At 43.7% G+C, this 17,828-nt stretch overlaps 2 protein-coding genes across 2 annotated transcripts in view; one reads left to right on the plus strand and one right to left on the minus strand.

Annotated features, from left to right (window-relative positions):
• Window positions 1–3,619: 3,619 nt before the first annotated feature.
• Window positions 3,620–17,828, minus strand: part of LOC140245877 (probable lysosomal cobalamin transporter) — a gene marked incomplete at its 3' end in the record, with an annotated part of 69,736 nt that continues 55,527 nt past the window's right edge. Inside the window, exons 9-14 of the mRNA XM_072325361.1 lie at window positions 17,264–17,316; window positions 16,703–16,776; window positions 15,858–15,982; window positions 10,834–10,848; window positions 4,702–4,911; window positions 3,620–3,722 (exon numbers count right to left, since the gene is read on the minus strand). Coding sequence (XP_072181462.1) covers window positions 3,620–3,722; window positions 4,702–4,911; window positions 10,834–10,848; window positions 15,858–15,982; window positions 16,703–16,776; window positions 17,264–17,316 — 580 coding nt within the window. The remainder of the gene's footprint in view (window positions 3,723–4,701; window positions 4,912–10,833; window positions 10,849–15,857; window positions 15,983–16,702; window positions 16,777–17,263; window positions 17,317–17,828) is intronic.
• On the plus strand, window positions 9,928–10,407 carry LOC140245881 (uncharacterized). The gene has a single exon (XM_072325363.1). The coding sequence runs from the start codon at window positions 9,928–9,930 to the stop codon at window positions 10,405–10,407; it is 480 nt and encodes a 159-aa protein (XP_072181464.1).

Consider the following 17,828-nt stretch of genomic DNA (forward strand, 5'->3'; position numbering starts at 1 on the left):
GCGACATTTCAAAACAAATGTCAAGAAACATCTTTGAAATTAGATGATGAATCTTCTCTTTATGTGTCATGGTGGAAACCCCCTGTGTGCCACATTATTCTGAGACACCAACAAAGTCATGCTTTGAGAAAATATCATGTTGGGTTTTTTTTTAATCGATTTAACTTGTATAGATCTCGGTTAAGCTGGACATGCAGTGAGCAAAGTTGTAGTGAAAATGCCAAGCTTTGGCTTGATGTAAATTGTGTATGACTAATCTATGATTGTTTTTCTTTCAAATGACCAACGGCGTAAATCCATACTGAGGAGTGGGGGGGATGGTCACCATCACCACGATTACAAGCCCATAACCGGACCGGCGCAGCTTTTTTTTTTTTTTTGGGGGGGGGGGGGGGGGGGGGGGGGAGAGAAGCTTTGTGCCCCCCTCCTCCCCCCCCCCCCCACACACACTTTACAGGGATCGGATGCCCCACTCTTTTGCATGAAATATAAAGTGGGAGAAAAGTGGCAGCAACAACATAAAGACTTTTTGTTCTTGTTGCTTTGTTTTTTGTTTTGCTTGTCAGACGACTTTCGGCGGAAAATCAGACCTTAAAAGTATGAAAACATTTTTCTTTTGGAAATATCTGTGAGAGGGAGCGGAACGACCGAACGGGGGAAGGGTGTGTATGGGGGGGGGGGGGTATCCCTCTCCCACACGAGGAAGATTTTGCATTTTCAGACCTGAAATTCAGCGATCTGGTGCTCACTTGTGGTGAAAATTTTGTTTTCTTTTCTTTAAAAAAACAATAAGAAAATGAAATATTCACAATATATTATTGAATGACAAAATCGTGGTATTTCAGCTCTTGCTGTGCGACATCACTGTGAAGGCCTACTAAATAATGGGGCCCATCATCGGCGTAGACAGGATTTGATCTTAGGAGGAGCGGTTATGTGAGGGAACGAATCAAGCGAGGGGGGAGGGTATGGTAGGGGGGCTTCCCCCTCCTACGGTGAAATCTCTTTGCGTTGAAAATTTTGACATTTTTCAGTCCAAAAACTGCCGTTTGTAGCTATATTCTTCGCTATGGAAATTAAGGGGGGCACACCAGGCGCAACTGCTGTCAATCACTGGCAGTAACATCAGGAGAATGGCATAGCGATTAAATGCGAGCGAGCGGAGCGAGCGAGCATGAAAATTTTAACATTTTACAGTCTAAAAACTGCCGTTTGTAGCTATACTTTTTCGCTTTGGAAATTAAGGGAGGCCGCATCAGACGCAACTGCTGGCAATTACTGGCAGCAACATCAGGAGAATGGCATAGCAGTTAAATGCGAGCGAGCGGGGCGAGCGAGCTTGAAAATTTTGACACTTTACAGTCCAAAGACTGCCGTTTGTGGCTGTATTTTTTCGCTTTGGAAATTATGGGGGCACACCGGGCGCAACTGCCGGCAATCGGGCAGCAACATCAGAATGGCATAACGATTAAATGCGAGCGAGCGAAGCGAGTGAGCTTGAAAATTTTGATATTTTACAGTCCCACATGTTCTTTGTGGCTGTACTAGTATTTTTTTCGCTTTGGAAATTAAGGGGGGCGCACCGGGCGAAAACTGCTGGCAATTACTGGCAGCAACATCAGGAGAATGGCATAATGATTAAATGCGAGCGAGCGAAGCGAATGAGCTTGAAAATTTTGACATTTTCCAGTCCAAAAACTGCCGTTTGTAGCTATATTTTTCGCTTTGGAAATTAAGGGGGCGAACCGGGCGAAAACTGCTGGCAATTACTGGCAGCAACATCAGGAGAATGGTATAATAATTAAATGCGAGCGAGCGAAGCGAGCGAGCTTCAAAAATTTGACATTTTAAAGTCCCCAAACTGCCGTTTGTAGCTATATTTTTCGCTTTGGAAATTAAGGGGGCGCACCTGCTCACAATCACTGGCAGCAACATCAGGAGAATGGCATAGCGATTAAATGCGAGCGAGCGGAGCGAGCGAGCTTAAAAATTTTGACATTTTACAGTCTAAAAACTGCCGTTTGTAGCTATACTTTTTCGCTTTGGAAATTTAGGGGGCACACCGAGTGCAACTGCCGGCAATTACTGGCAGCAACATCAGGAGAATGGCATAGCGGTTAAATGCGAGCGAGCGGAGCGAGCGAGCTTGAAAATTTTGACATTTTGCAGTCCAAAGACTGCCGTTTGTGGCTGTATTTTTTCGCTTTGGAAATTAAGGGGGCACACCGGGCGCAACTGCCGGCAATTACTGGTAGCAACATCAGGAGAATGGCATACTGATTAAATGCTAGCAAGCGAAGCGAGTGAGCTTGAAAATTTTGACATTTTCCAGTCCTAAAAACTGTCGTTTGTAGCTATAAAGTTATTATTTTCGCTTTGGAAATTAAGGGGGGCGCACCGGGTGCACCTGCTGTCAATCACTGGCAGCAACATCAGGAGAATGGCATAGCGGTTAAATGCGAGCGAGCGGAGCGAGCGAGCTTTAAAATGTTAACATTTTACACTCCAAAAACTGCCGTTTGTAGCTATATTTTTCGCTTTTGTTTGTCCCACTTTTATTTGAGAACCATCCCCCCCCCCCCCCATCGACGCCTCTATACATATTAGGTTGCTTTTGTTAAGTGAAAGATCTGCTGCACACTCTTTGATAAATTAGGGAATATACGTCTATGTCAAAAGTGTACAAAAATTATCCCTTATCCTGTATAGCGGACCTTTTGCATGTTCATGATTGCAATACAACGATCTGGTGCATAGTTCTGGCGATATTTGGACAATTTTCCATTAAGAAAGTTCGAGATTTGTCCTCATCTCGGGAATTGATTGGGGGATAAATGATTTGTCTGTCTATACACTTTCTTTGGGGCGGGGCAAATGCCCCCTTTGCCCCCCATAGATTCGACGTCCCTGATCTTCCCTTGGTATGCCCATAGATGTATCCTGACTGAGTCATCAGTCACTGTCGTTTCTCAGGAATGATTCAGGAAATGGAGGGGATTCAATTATGGCGATAAAGTTGTTGTTATTGTTTGTTTGTAGTTTTCGTACATATTTTGCAGATGGTCCCCAGTTACTCGCGTCATAGCATGTTTACATGTAAGCCTATACTATTTGACGTTGTCAACGTCTGAGCCATACCTTACAGTGTATGTCGATGTTACTTTCTTCGCGAGCGAGCGAAGCGAGCGAGCGCTTGAGAAAATTATACATTTTCCTACAAGATAGAATACTGTTCAGCTCTGTTACCTGTCTGAAGGCCGGCGTACAAACGTCATGCAATATGCCAAAATTGATACAATCACATTTCTGCTTCCTCCATTTTTTTCCCCTCAAAATTCAGGGGGGGGGATGATTGTACAGGCCATCCCCCCCCCCTCCTCCATTTCAGGGGGGGGGGGGGGATATATCCCCCCATCCCCCGGGATTTACGCCCATGCATGTCATACATGGCTCTGACAAACAGAATGTTTCTCCAAAAGCACTCATGAAATGCTGTCTAATGTGACACACAAGGAAATTTGTCCCTTGGCACACAGAGATTGAACCAGGTTGGAACAGCAATCAACAGTTTCCTAACCCAAGAGCATCACTTGAATAGTGTGTGTCAAGACCACTTTACCTGCTGTGCATACAGGAGAATGATTTCCACAAGGTTAGGGAAGCGTCTCTGCCGAAGGACGTAGCCAGAGCGTGGTCCGAGGGAGTGGAGGGCTCTGTCAAGACTGGAAGGTATCCACAGAAACAAAAATTACAGGAACTGTAATGATTGTTATTACAGCTTGCACATCGCATCACCACTACCACAACAACAAAAACAACAACAGCAGCAACAGCAGCAGCAGCAACAACAGCAGCAGCAGCAGCAGCAGCAGCAGCAGCAGCAGCAGGAACAACAACAACAACATTGCAAAAACACACAAAAACATGATTAGGGGACTTTTATCCAAGGTCGTAGATGTCTCTCTCATTGGCCTCTCTAATTTCACCCTCGCTCCCCCCCCCCCCCACAAAAGATAACCAAATCAAACAAGCAAGCAAACATGTTCGGCATCGGACGGTTTTGCTTGTTTATGCTGTGCATAATAGCATCCCTTAGAAAACTAGCCTTAATCAAGGTATATATATATATATATATATATATATATATATATATATTCTTTATTGTTTTTACATCCTGTCTAATTTAACCTCTGCCCAAACCCCTTTCCTCACCTAAAAAATCGCACTCGGACAAGCACGCATATACACATAGAAACATAAACGCATATACACACATCAACTAAGGTACAATAAGTCAATGCTCATACGTGTATTTCAAGGGATGTAACAGGATTATCTTCTCAGATAGGCAATGTTTCCTGACAGAATTTGAATGTTATATTATTGCTTTCAGATAAAACAGACATGATTTCTATGGTCTCAGTAATAATAAACTGAAAGAGTAAGAACCCCAGCCTAAGACAATCTGGATAATCCTTGAGTGCAGGGAAAGTGACCTGACAGGAATACTTACATCATTTCTTAAAGGCTTATTCACACTGATAATTTTTGGGCAAGCACAATTTGTTTCCAAGAAATTCTGTGGCAATTTGATAAAGTTTAAGTCAGTAAAGAATGCACAAGAAACTGCATTCAAGGAAAATTTACTTTGCCATTAAAGCTATGTGTAAACTAGGGTCACCCATGGATGGCTAGAGTTACCTCGTAATGAAGAGAGAGGTGATCAACAAGAATGAGAGCATCAAGAAAAGGAGGCCGGCTACGACCTGGAAAGGCCTCCAGAACTTCCCACCCTTTGCCGCCAGTGATTTCTCTGTGGACTCGAAGTGGCGCTCTCTGCGTTCTATCAGCTGCTCCTCGTCGTCGAATTCCTGCAGCCTGCGGAACTGGTGTCGGGATGACATAAATCTCCTCTCGGCCTGAACAAGGAATAAGAAGTAAGGCAGTGTGTATGCTTTAGTTGATTTTATGTGTTTCATATGATTAATCCTCCCCTGATAGCAGACTGACGTCAATAAGACGTCCTAATATGGTCGCAACTGGTAAAAACTGGGGCCCGTTGCATAAAAGTTACAATTATGGTAACTTTGCCATCCAGTCAGTGGCGTACCGTGGGTCAAGACATTGGGGGGGCACCTCATGGCAGCAACATCAGAATTGCATAACGTAACAATTAAATGCGAGCGAGCGGAGCGAGCGAGCTTGAAAATTTTGACATTTTACAGTCCCCAAACTGCCGTTTGTAGCTATATATAATAATATATGTATGTATATATATACAAATATATATATATATATATTTGCTTTGGAAATTAAGGGGGTTGCACCGGGCGCAACTGCTGGCAGTTGCTGGCAGTAACATCACGAGAATGGCATAACGATTAAATGCGAGCGAGCTTGAAAATTTTGACATTTTACAGTCCCCAAACTGCCGTTTGTAGCTATATATGGCATATAACGGTTAAATGCGAGCGAGCGAAGCGAGCGAGCTTGAAAATTTTACATTTTATGTTCCCAAAACTGCCGTTTTTAGGTATATTTTTTCGCTTTGGAAATTAAGGGGAGGGGGCGCACCGGGCGCAACTGCTGGCAATTACTGACAGCAACATCAGGAGAACTGCATAGCCATTAAATGCGAGCGAGCGGAGCGAGCGAGCTTGAAAATTTTGACATTTTACAGTCCCAAAACTGCCATTTGTAGCTATATTTTTTCGCTTTGGAAATTAAGGAGAGGGGGCGCACCGGGCGCAACTGCTGGCAATTACTGACAGCAACATCAGGAGAACTGCATAGCGATTAAATGCGAGCGAGCGAAGCGAGCGAGCTTGAAAATTTTGACATTTTACAGTCCCCAAACTGCCATTTGTAGCTATATTTTTTTCGCTTTGGAAATTAAGGAGAGGGGGCGCACCGGGCGCAACTGCTGGCAATTACTGACAGCAACATCAGGAGAATTGCGTAACGTTTAAATGCGAGCGAGCGAAGCGAGCGAGCTTGAAAATTTTGACATCTTATAGTCCCAAAACTGCCGTTTTTAGCTATATTTTTTCGCTTTGGAAATTAAGGGGAGGGGGCGCACCGGGCGCAACTGCTGGCAATTACTGACAGCAACATCAGGAGAATTGCATAGCGATTAAATGCGAGCGAGCTGAGCGAGCGAGCTTGAAAATTTTGACATTTTTTTTGACAGTCCCAAAACTGCCGTTTGTAGCTATATTTTTTCGCTTTGGAAATTAAGGAGAGGGGGCGCACCGGGCGCAACTGCTGGCAGTTACTGACAGCAACATCGGGAGAATTGCATAACGTTTAAATGCGAGCGAGCGAAGCGAGCGAGCTTGAAAATTTTGACATCTTATAGTCCCAAAACTGCCGTTTTTAGCTATATTTTTTCGCTTTGGAAATTAAGGGGAGGGGGCGCACCGGGCGCAACTGCTGGCAATTACTGACAGCAACATCAGGAGAACTGCATAGCCATTAAATGCGAGCGAGCGGAGCGAGCGAGCTTGAAAATTTTGACATTTTACAGTCCCAAAACTGCCATTTGTAGCTATATTTTTTCGCTTTGGAAATTAAGGAGAGGGGGCGCACCGGGCGCAACTGCTGGCAATTACTGACAGCAACATCAGGAGAACTGCATAGCGATTAAATGCGAGCGAGCGAAGCGAGCGAGCTTGAAAATTTTGACATTTTACAGTCCCCAAACTGCCATTTGTAGCTATATTTTTTTCGCTTTGGAAATTAAGGAGAGGGGGCGCACCGGGCGCAACTGCTGGCAATTACTGACAGCAACATCAGGAGAATTGCGTAACGTTTAAATGCGAGCGAGCGAAGCGAGCGAGCTTGAAAATTTTGACATCTTATAGTCCCAAAACTGCCGTTTTTAGCTATATTTTTTCGCTTTGGAAATTAAGGGGAGGGGGCGCACCGGGCGCAACTGCTGGCAATTACTGACAGCAACATCAGGAGAATTGCATAGCGATTAAATGCGAGCGAGCTGAGCGAGCGAGCTTGAAAATTTTGACATTTTTTTTGACAGTCCCAAAACTGCCGTTTGTAGCTATATTTTTTCGCTTTGGAAATTAAGGAGAGGGGGCGCACCGGGCGCAACTGCTGGCAGTTACTGACAGCAACATCGGGAGAATTGCATAACGTTTAAATGCGAGCGAGCGAAGCGAGCGAGCTTGAAAATTTTGACATCTTATAGTCCCAAAACTGCCGTTTTTAGCTATATTTTTTCGCTTTGGAAATTAAGGGGAGGGGGCGCACCGGGCGCAACTGCTGGCAATTACTGACAGCAACATCAGGAGAATTGCATAGCGATTAAATGCGAGCGAGCGGAGCGAGCGAGCTTGAAAATTTTGACATTTACAGTCCCAAAACTGCCGTTTGTAGCTATATTTTTTCGCTTTGGAAATTAAGGAGAGGGGGCGCACCGGGCGCAACTGCTGGCAATTACTGACAGCAACATCAGGAGAACTGCATAGCGATTAATTGCGAGCGAGCGAAGCGAGCGAGCTTGAATATTTTGACATTTTACAGTCCCCAAACTGCCGTTTGTAGCTATATTTTTTCGCTTTGGAAATTAAGGAGAGGGGGCGCATCGGGCGCAACTGCTGGCAATTACTGACAGCAACATCAGGAGAATTGCATAACGATTAAATGCGAGCGAGCGAAGCGAGCGAGCTTGAAAATTTTGACATTTTACAGTCCAAAAACTGTCGTTTGTAGCTACATATATATATTTTTTCGCTTTGGAGGGAGGGGGCGCCCGGTGCTTTTGCGCCCCCTGGATCCGCCACTGGTAGTCAAGGGTGTCGGTTTATGTTCATGATTGGGGGAGGTATGACCAGCGAGGGGGCGTCGAAGTGACCAAGCGGGAGAAGGATGTCCAAAATCTGCACTTTATATATAGAGCATCCCCTGATTTGTTTGTGTTTGTGAGTGTGTGTGTTTCATATAGATGGAAAAGTTAGGAAATAGCCAAGGCCAAGTCTTATTATTGGCAATGCAAGGCATTTGATAGACTAGTATGTAAAGCAACACTGCAAAATCAATGATCAAGCTTTGATAGCAAATGTGTACAACCTATCAAACATCACATTGCGCAACATTGCAGCGACTCTTTCTGCCATTCCGATGTTCTGAGCACACTGCGCACATCCTGCTTGTATTCAAAATGCCAACCAGGAATCACACTGAATCACAATCTTTTGTCGTCTCCGGGCTTTTTGAACAATGTTTAACTATAATACCTCTTTATATCGATGGTTAAAAGAAATCTTAGAAAAATATCTTTTTTCTTGATCATCCTTCCATGTCGATTTCAAAAGTAGTTTACCAACCCTTGAATTACTATTTTGGTTTTTTTTTTCTTTTTTTTCTTCTTTTTTTTTTTACCAGCGGATTGGGGGGGGGGGGGGCACGTGCCCCCCCCCCCCCATGCCCCCCCGTAGTTACGCCACTGCATCCAGTGGTAACTACCATGGCAACAATACTCAACAGCCAATCAAAATCAAGAATTCCATGGAAGTTACCATTGGATGGCAAAGTTACTATAATTGTAACTTTTATGCAACGGGCCTCAGGTCGCACGTCATATTAATGCTAGGAGTCCACTGGGCCGGCGCCAGTTCGCGCCAGTTCGCGCCAAAGATTATGTGACTGGCGCGTAGTGGCTCGCTGTGGCGCCGAATTAATGTTCGCTCGGCATGTGTGTCGGCAAGTGGAATAAACTGGGTGTCATATGGCGTGCGCCAAATGCCACCTGCCTTGCTTCAAAATGGTGCGCCAGTTCGCGCCATTACACGGCCATTTGATTCCAAATTTCACCATGTTGGCGCCATTTGCGCCGATGGACGGCTACTTTGCGCCACTTGGTGATTAGTTTGTGCCAAAGGTCGCAAAATTGGTTTAAACTTGCCGCCACTTTGCGCTACTTGCCGACAATATAAATATCGGCCATCGACTACCTGGTTCAGAACCTCTTCAGCTGCTGTATGAACAACATCTCTACTAAATATTCACAATTTCGATATGTCCGAGGATTTTGATAATGTTGGAGTGATGATGCTGTTCCATCAGAAGATCATGAGAGATGCTGAGGTGGCCACTGCCTATCAACTTATGGTGGCCAATCCTGAAGAAGAAGAGCCTCGTAAGAAGAAAAGGAAGCACACATGGTGGTTTAGACCCATGCTCCACCCACAGCTGAGGGCCGAACGTGGACAGTACCATACCCTCATGAATGAGCTGAGGGAGAATGACAAGAGGAAGTTCAAGAACTACACCAGGTTGTCCCCAGAGATGTTTGATGAGCTATTAATCAGGCTTACACCCCACCTGCAGAAGAAGGACACCCACTTCAGGAAGGCCATTCCCCCTGGTCTCAAGTTGTGCGTCTTCCTGCGCCATCTCGCCACTGGGGCCACCTATGCCGAGCTGGGTTACAACTTCCGAGTGGGCAAGGAAACCATCCAGAAGTTTGTCCCTGATGTAGCTAGAGCGATAGTGGATGAGTATGCTGCAGAAGTCATCTCCCTCCCCACAACCAATGAAGGCTGGCTTGAGGTTGCAGGTGATTTTGAAGCGAGATGGAATCTTCCTCACTGTCTGGGAGCCTTGGATGGAAAGCACATCCGTATTCAGAAGCCCAACAACTCAGGCAGCCTTTACTTCAACTACAAGCAGTTCTTCTCGGTTGTCCTGATGGCTCTCGTAGATTCAAAATACCAGTTCCTAGGGATCGATGTGGGTGGGGTTGGCCATCAATCTGATGCCCAGATCTACAACAACAGTGAACTGAAGGAGTGCATTGATGCTGGCACTTTAGGCATCCCAGATCCAGCTCCTCTACCCCATGATGATGACGACCACCCTATGCCGTACTTTTTCGTGGGAGACGATGCCTTCGCCATGAGGACGTACATGATGAAACCCTATGGCCGTCGTAACCTTGACCAACAGCAGAAGATCTTCAACTACAGGCTGTCTAGGGCAAGGCGTGTTGTTGAAAACGCCTTTGGTATTCTGGCCTTGCGGTTCCAGTGCTTCCTTGGCCAGATGAGACAGGAACCAGACACAGTCCGCCTGCTCGTTGAAGCTGCCATCATGCTGCACAACCTCATCAGGAAGCGCTATCAGGCGCTGGAAGTCCGCATGTTGGACCAGGAGGATGCCCAGCACAACCTCATCCCTGGAGCTTGGAGAACTGCCGCCATCAGAGAGGATTTGGACAGGCCCATCAGGGGAAACAGGGACACTGAGCTTGCCAAACGCCAGAGGGATACGCTCAAGTATTACTTCAACAGTGCGGGAGCGGTTGCATGGCAGGATAAGATGGTCTTGACAACATTTTGTATCATGGTAGTACTTTTGCACAGGAGTAAAGACTGTCTTAGAAAACATTGATTGTGATATTGTATTTCACTATGGACTGGTGTGATGCACTAGTCTGGTTATAGGTATAAATAAGGAGTACCTGCACTCTGAATTCATTTTGACAGACACTGCTAGAAATCATTCTTTTATTGCTCATGTCACATAAAATGACATTTTGGTACACATTGATGTTGTTGAGAACTAGAGAACATGTTAGATTTAAAGAAATGTCAAAATTATATAACCATGTTGGCAAAGTAGCAACACAGAAAAGCATATATGGGGCTGTATAATATTTGCCGAGTGGCGAACACAAAAAATAACGCCATGCTTTAACTTCGAATTCTACAAATATTCAGCACATTTTAGTTGAATTATTTTCATAGAACAACATTAAAATAAGATGCTTTTAGGAGAGAAGCAAACAGATGGGAACTCTATTTAAAGATTTTTCACCCATTACCGTGATACTCCAGATTACCTTTAACATAGTGCTCTTTGTCATATTGTATTGTTGTATGAAAATTTTTGTCATATTGAATTGTGTTATGAAAAACTTAGCTTTATTACATTGCAATAAAGCCCAACACTCATGACAATTATTTCTTTGTGTCAATATGTTCTATGAATGATAAAGGTCTAGTGCTGACATGCTATTTGTAGAAAGTAAAATTTATCCATGTTTAGCAGTTAAAAAATAGAATGTATATCAAATATTCCTAAACTACTAAAATACTTTTGCTGTTTTGGTAAATTATCAAATAGCAAAAGTAAATAGTAATTTAAGGAAAAACACATGCATTAATATTTGGCAGTATTTAGTATTTCACTGTTAAACATTTACTTAGCCATTCTACCAAATGGCCCCGAACAATATATTATTCATGACAACTTTGTAACAAGACAACAATAAATCACAAATTACAATTTCATGGAATTTTATTGACATAAGGAAAATATGCATACATCACAAACAAAAACAATCATCCAACTGTCCAATAATATCCATAAACATATTAAATTATTTCAGATGGTTGCCATCGGCAAGCGTAATTACGCTCTTTTCAGAGCGATTTGCGCTCTCCGTGATTGGCTGCCGGTAAACTGTAATTTACCCCGGAATATTACAACGCTGTAATAATTCGATGGGTAACGACGAAAATGGGAAATATTAACCAAAAACGTTCAGTCTCAGAACGGGGTCAGGCTAGACTCGGACTCGGGGATAACTCGGCCTCGCTTTCCTTGACGGCGGGATGAGTTGTATTGGTCGTCCCTCGGGATTGTAAAGTGTTGTACTCATAACGGCCTGTATAAACTACACTGTACATAGCGTTCTGGCCAAAGACGCTTAACTGGTAAGACAGGAAAGTGCGCGCTAATCCTGTACAAAACAAATGGACAGCGCGCGGTCCTCAAGCGTATTACGCACATCACCTGAGACGCGCTGCCTTGACGCTTGATAAACAGCAGCAGTGGGGTTCACACCTAGATCCCTTTACCTTAAAGGGGCATAGTCCCGGTAGTGTAGATGGCGCTGTTGATGATACTGCCGATATTCGTTAGCATTTCATTTCATTTTCATTTTTTTTTTTTTTTTTTGCATTGATACGAAGATTACCGAAGTTGAGCTGTCATCAAGAGTAAAGTGCGTAGGTGTTGCTTAGTAACGTTGCCTTTGTTGTCTTCTTTGCGCATCGCGCAGTCTGTAGTAATGCCAGGGTGCGTGCATATGTGCTTGTTATTGTGACATCACAAAAGAAGTTTACTAAAGCTGTCATCCCCCTCAGCCGATTCATGACCCGAACTGTGATCGGACCACTGACTACACTGAATCGGACTTCTTCGGACTCGGGAAAGTGGGCCAAAGCGTAAGCGCCAAAGAGAAGTCGATAGCGTAGGTCTCTATAGGAAACTTGTGCCGTGCGCCCGCGTACGCATTTGACTAAAACACCGGGACCATGCACCTTTAAAGTGAAAACAAAGTTCTGATATGGGCTTGAGAACCCGTCTGGCACCATTTCATATTTACTTGCAATATATCGAAAGAGTCTACAAAGAAACTTATACCTGGCTGACGCGGTTTGCCGGAATGATGAGTCGTTTTGGAGTATTTTGAGAAAAATAATAAAAGTCGGTAGACCGACTTTTATTCCAGAAGGCTCCAGACTAACTCGGTCTCAGGGAAAACTCGACCCTTCAGACAATTTACACACAGTTCGTGGTCGCCATGTTCATCAGTACTCTATTGACCGATTCGGGTTCGTTGAGGGCAGCAGACATTTTACGGCACAGGGCGCAGCCATAGTGGGTGTATCAGCCGACCCCCCCCCCCCCCCCTGCTCTCCCCCACCCCTGGGCAACATGTTTATCACGCACTTGTAACAAACGTTCGCGCACTAAGCAAGCATTCGCGCACTCAGTACGAGACGCCTATTGGCTAAAGCAGTTTTTCATTCTGCGCGCGTGCTAATGTAGGGAGAGGGGTGGGGGAGTGCGGAGGGGGGGGGGGGTCGGCTGATACACCCACTATGGCTGCGCCCATGCCAAAAATACACATAGCGCGTCACAGAATCGGTCAATAGGGAGCTTTAGATTTTAGACGCGCGGACGTTCAAAGAGAAAAAAAAACACGATCTGAGCGTGCGCAGTAGCGCGGATCAAGTTACTGCGCACACTCAGATCATGTTTTTTTCTCTTTGAACGTCCGCGCGTCTAAAATCTAAAGCTCCCTATTACTACGGGTACCAAACGAGGCCTTGATGAGCAGACAGGAAAGTGCGTGCTAATCCTGTACAAAACAAATGGACAGCGCGCGGTCCTCAAGCCTACTAGTATACGCACATCACCTCAGTTGCTGAGACGTGCGGTCTTTGAAGTTTTTGTTGTTGTTTATCAAGCGTCTTTGATTGTTTTTAGAGGTGCTTGAGAGGCGCACACTAATTTTGCATGCGCGCCAAAGAGGTTTTTGATGCGCGCGTTGTAACAACTCGGACCATTACTGCGAGTAGCCAGAACGCTACAATGTACTCAGTAGTTTATACAGGCCGCTCCCACACCACACTGTACAATCCAGAGGGCCAAGGGACAACCAATACAACTCATCCCGCCGTCAAGCAAAGCGAGTCCGAGTCTAGCCTGACCCCGTTCGGGTAAGTTCTGAGACTGAACGTTTTTGGTTAATATTTCCCATTTTCGTCGTTACCCATCGAATATCTTGTTATTACAGCGTTACTCCGCACATTTACTAGGCATACGTTCACATTTTGGAGCAAAATTTGACAACTTTTGCAGGCGTACCAGAACTTTGTTTGGGCTTTAAGTATGAAAGTTAATGGAAAACTTAATGATACCAAAGAGTGTCATTAACTACTCCGATATCACGCATTACATCGTGTTTTCTCTGCCACAACGATGCTTACCGTCTTCGGTAACCGAGGAGCGGTTGAATCTTGTTATCATGGTATCCGTAGAATTCAGAGAAAAAAAGAAATATGGCCGATCTTCGAGGAATTTTGTCATTTTATGTGAGCAAAGAGGTTGAGATCTTCGCGTGCGTAGGTGAGGGGTTGTAATCAAATACCGGAGTGGCGCACGGAGCTCTTGGGTTGTAATTACAGGGGGCGTGCAGCAGTGCGCATTGAGGGCATATTTGCGCGTGTAATCATCATTTTGGCTTCTAACAACGCGTCTGATTGGATGGAATAACAATTAGATGGGAGGAACCTAAGATAATTACAGGGGACTTAATCATACCTTAATTACGTCCTCAGAATACCGATTTTGCCCATGATTAAGGGCCTATTAACCTCACGACTTAATCACGAAGTTAATTACAGACTTAATTACGACCTCAGAATACCACCCCAGACTATACCAAATTGCGTTTGTTTACAAGCAGAGCGCCACTACGACAAAATATTGAAAGATTTGAATTTAAAGCGCGGCCGAGCCCGGTAGTGTAAACGGACAAAATTGCTCGGCCCCGCAATTGAGGCTGGGCTAGGCCGCGGCTCGGCCGCGGCTCGGCACAACCCCGCACTGTAAACGGGGTCTTAGACATCCCATGTGTTTGCATGAATTACGAAGAGTTGCCACTCCATCTCTGTAACACATCCCTGGTCTAGATGACTAGGGTGGCTATATGTACATATAATAGACTGACATTACGTCATCAATGGTTGTGCACTATCATAGATCTCGCTGAGGAGTACGATAACTGAGCAGCAAATATGACGGGTGACACTTGCCCGTCTTTTTCTTTTTGTAAAAAGACGTCAGAACATGACGTCTTATTTTACGTCTTGTGCTGGTGCAAACTGTCGACTATAAAATGTGAATATATAACGTGAATATAACTCTAAAATAGTAATTATATATAACTCTAAAATGTGAATATATAACGTGAATATGACGTCCATGAAGACGTCATAAAGTCGTAAGAATATGACGTCTCATTTTACGTCTTGTGCTGGTAGAAACTGTCGACTATAAGACGTAAATATATGACGTGAATACGACGTCTGTCGTGACCTAAAAGACATAAATTTGACATAATTTTTAACAGTCTATGCTATCAAGGTGTTGACTGTGACTGGCTGAAGCTGAGGGCAGAAATCAAAAAATATCTTCAATTGTTGAAAAACTCGAATACACCCAACAAATGGCTGCTGGAAGTACCACAATAAAGACTATACTGACAGTGTATGACTGCGTTGAAGAGTAGGCGTCTAGATCTGGCTCTACAAGTGAAAATCACTATATGGAGGTCTGGAACCAAGGCTAGCATGACACAATCACCGTAGATGCTGAATATGTCAAAGACGTTTTATCTTTGATAATTATCATAATAAGAATAATAATAACAGGGGCTACTTTTATAGCGACAGGTCCACTTTTCAGTGGTCACGGCGCTTCAAAATTGAAAAGATAATACATGCATAATAAAATTATACATGTCAAAACATGTCAACGAATAAGAAAATGGCAAACAGAAAAACAAACATATACCAAATAAAGAATACAACATATACCAATTAAAAAATACAATATTGTTCCGAACACCAATGACATGCAGCACTTACAGTCCTTAAATCAAAATTTAATTTTTGCAAATTTAACAAGTCAAAAAACAAAACAATGCAAATTGAACAACCAGCTAAAATATCGCTCTCTACATAATATGTGAGTAATAAATATGAAAGCAAATGACTTGCATGAAACATGGGCAGGCAGCAGCTGCACATACATGTAGATGTCTTGCCTGCTGTACGTGCTCATACAGTGTACACGCCTACACGCCGAGGGCATGCACACAGTACAATATCCGCGTTTCGCATCCTAAATTCAAACACTTGCGAAAATTATCGTGCAAAGTCCCAATGTCTGAAATGTTATGCCAGTGAAATATATGATATCAGTAATGTAGAATGTATGTGTACACCTCTGCAATGCTCCGAAGACCAATGAAGTATATTTTGCTTCTCTCGACTGCATTCTTCCTGCGTTGAATATCCTGAATGGCTGAGTCAATTTCATCTGGCTCAGACTTCATACACTGGGTGCCTTTGATCATGGAGATTGGAATGGCTGCCATGCCAATTCCCTGTAAAAATACAAAGATTATCAGTGTTATAATTATTTGTGCCATGTGACCACACTTGTGTAAATGGGTCCTTATAACATCATACTATATCACCACAATTCATGCGTGTAAAAGATCCTATTGCATTCATTCATTGCAAAGAGCAGGGTGCTAACCCAATATGTGGATCCCCACTCACCCACACAAGAAAACGTGTGAAAGATGCCGATCCCTCCTGGCGTGCCCCAGGTAACTAGCAATAGTTAGCAAATGACATCAACCAGGCACAATGTGCCATATGCTTCAATGAATTGTTTCTCTGATGATTACAGTGACAAATAGAAAAGCCCTCGGAGGGCACAGACCTTGGTCAAGCAACTCACATCCATCCATACGTGCATGTTGAAAATCGCCTATTAACCCAATCGTAAAGCCTTTCGTTTATGTCATCAGCTTAACCCGTTGAGGACGAGTCCCGAGTATACTCGGGAAGGTGTCTATGGAAAATGTATGTTGTACATTGCAAAATCAGTCCATCCTCAACGGGTTAACAATAATCCAGTCTACAAGTACTTTCTCTTTACAGCTTTCAACATCCTATTAAAAGTAGACATTCTTCTTCCATCCGAAGGATTTTTCAGGATGTTGTGCTTTCAATATAGAAACACAGCTGAAATCAAGCATTTGTCCTAGCATGAATCTAATAAGACATTTATTTCTTTACAATACGTAGGTACCTACTGTATATCCGATGATACCAAACATGCCCAGCAGTGCGATGGATCCAAGCAAGAAGCAGAGAGCATCAAATCCCTCTGAAACAGTAGGAGTAAAACATACATTGTACATCATACATAACTTGCTGCATTATGTAAAAGACTGATCTTTCTATCAGGTCAGTAACTCTTCTATTACCATTGCTGATCTGTTAATACTCACAATGTTATTGTCTCTCATATAAAGCTTTCAGTGCATATGCCAAGCATGCAGTATGTGTTACATTCGAGTGTGCAGCATAATCATGAATAGTCACATCATTCAGAAAGTACAGGGTTAACACACGTGTCAGTTTCTCCTTAGCCTGGGACAAGCACCGGATACATTATTAGTGAACATAAAAGGCAAAACAAAATAGTATACGTGAGTTTAACGATACTCCTGGGCGAAGGATAGTACAGGGTCCAAACAGGAAGTGTAAAAAGGGTGATAGTGTAATCTGAGCAAGATGTCAGCTTTTGCAGATACAAGTTTTATAAAACATTAAAGGAAAAATGCTATTGAGAGGTTATTTTCTGTTCTTACTTCCATTTAGAAATTCATCTGCGTCTGGAATACCCTGCCAAGGAACGAAGGCCCTGCTCCAACAGAAGTGTGTGTGGAGAAATCAATTGCACATTTTATAGACAATACATGTATCAAGTAATACCAGTCTGCTATGGAAATTCAATGCCTAGGCTTCATCATTAATTGCAACTGATTGACAAATTCTCGCTATCGCCAATGACGTAAAAAAAACTCCTGCGCACGCTGAAGAGCTCTGTCACAGGTGCACTGTGGGATTCCTCGGTCCCTTGTTCGCTTCCGGTTGTCTCACGCGAATCGCAGTTCCCATACGATTTAATGGAGTTCTTTGTTTGCTTTTCCGTTGTTAGCCCTTTTTCTCTTGGCTATAATTCAGCTTAAAAGAGTTGAAAGTGTCTAAGCTTTACCGATTTGCGGTCACTAGAGTCATGGTTCACTACTGCAACGCTTCAATGTGCTGGTCACATGATGGAAAGCGAATAAATCTTCAACAAAAATACCTCTTTATAAAGACAGAGCGTGATGTAAGTGCATGTGCAGCCAAAACCGGGGCAAGTTTGTCCCA

This window comes from Diadema setosum, unplaced genomic scaffold, assembly GCF_964275005.1.
Source record: "Diadema setosum unplaced genomic scaffold, eeDiaSeto1 scaffold_50, whole genome shotgun sequence".
Taxonomy (NCBI): Eukaryota; Metazoa; Echinodermata; class Echinoidea; order Diadematoida; family Diadematidae; genus Diadema; species Diadema setosum.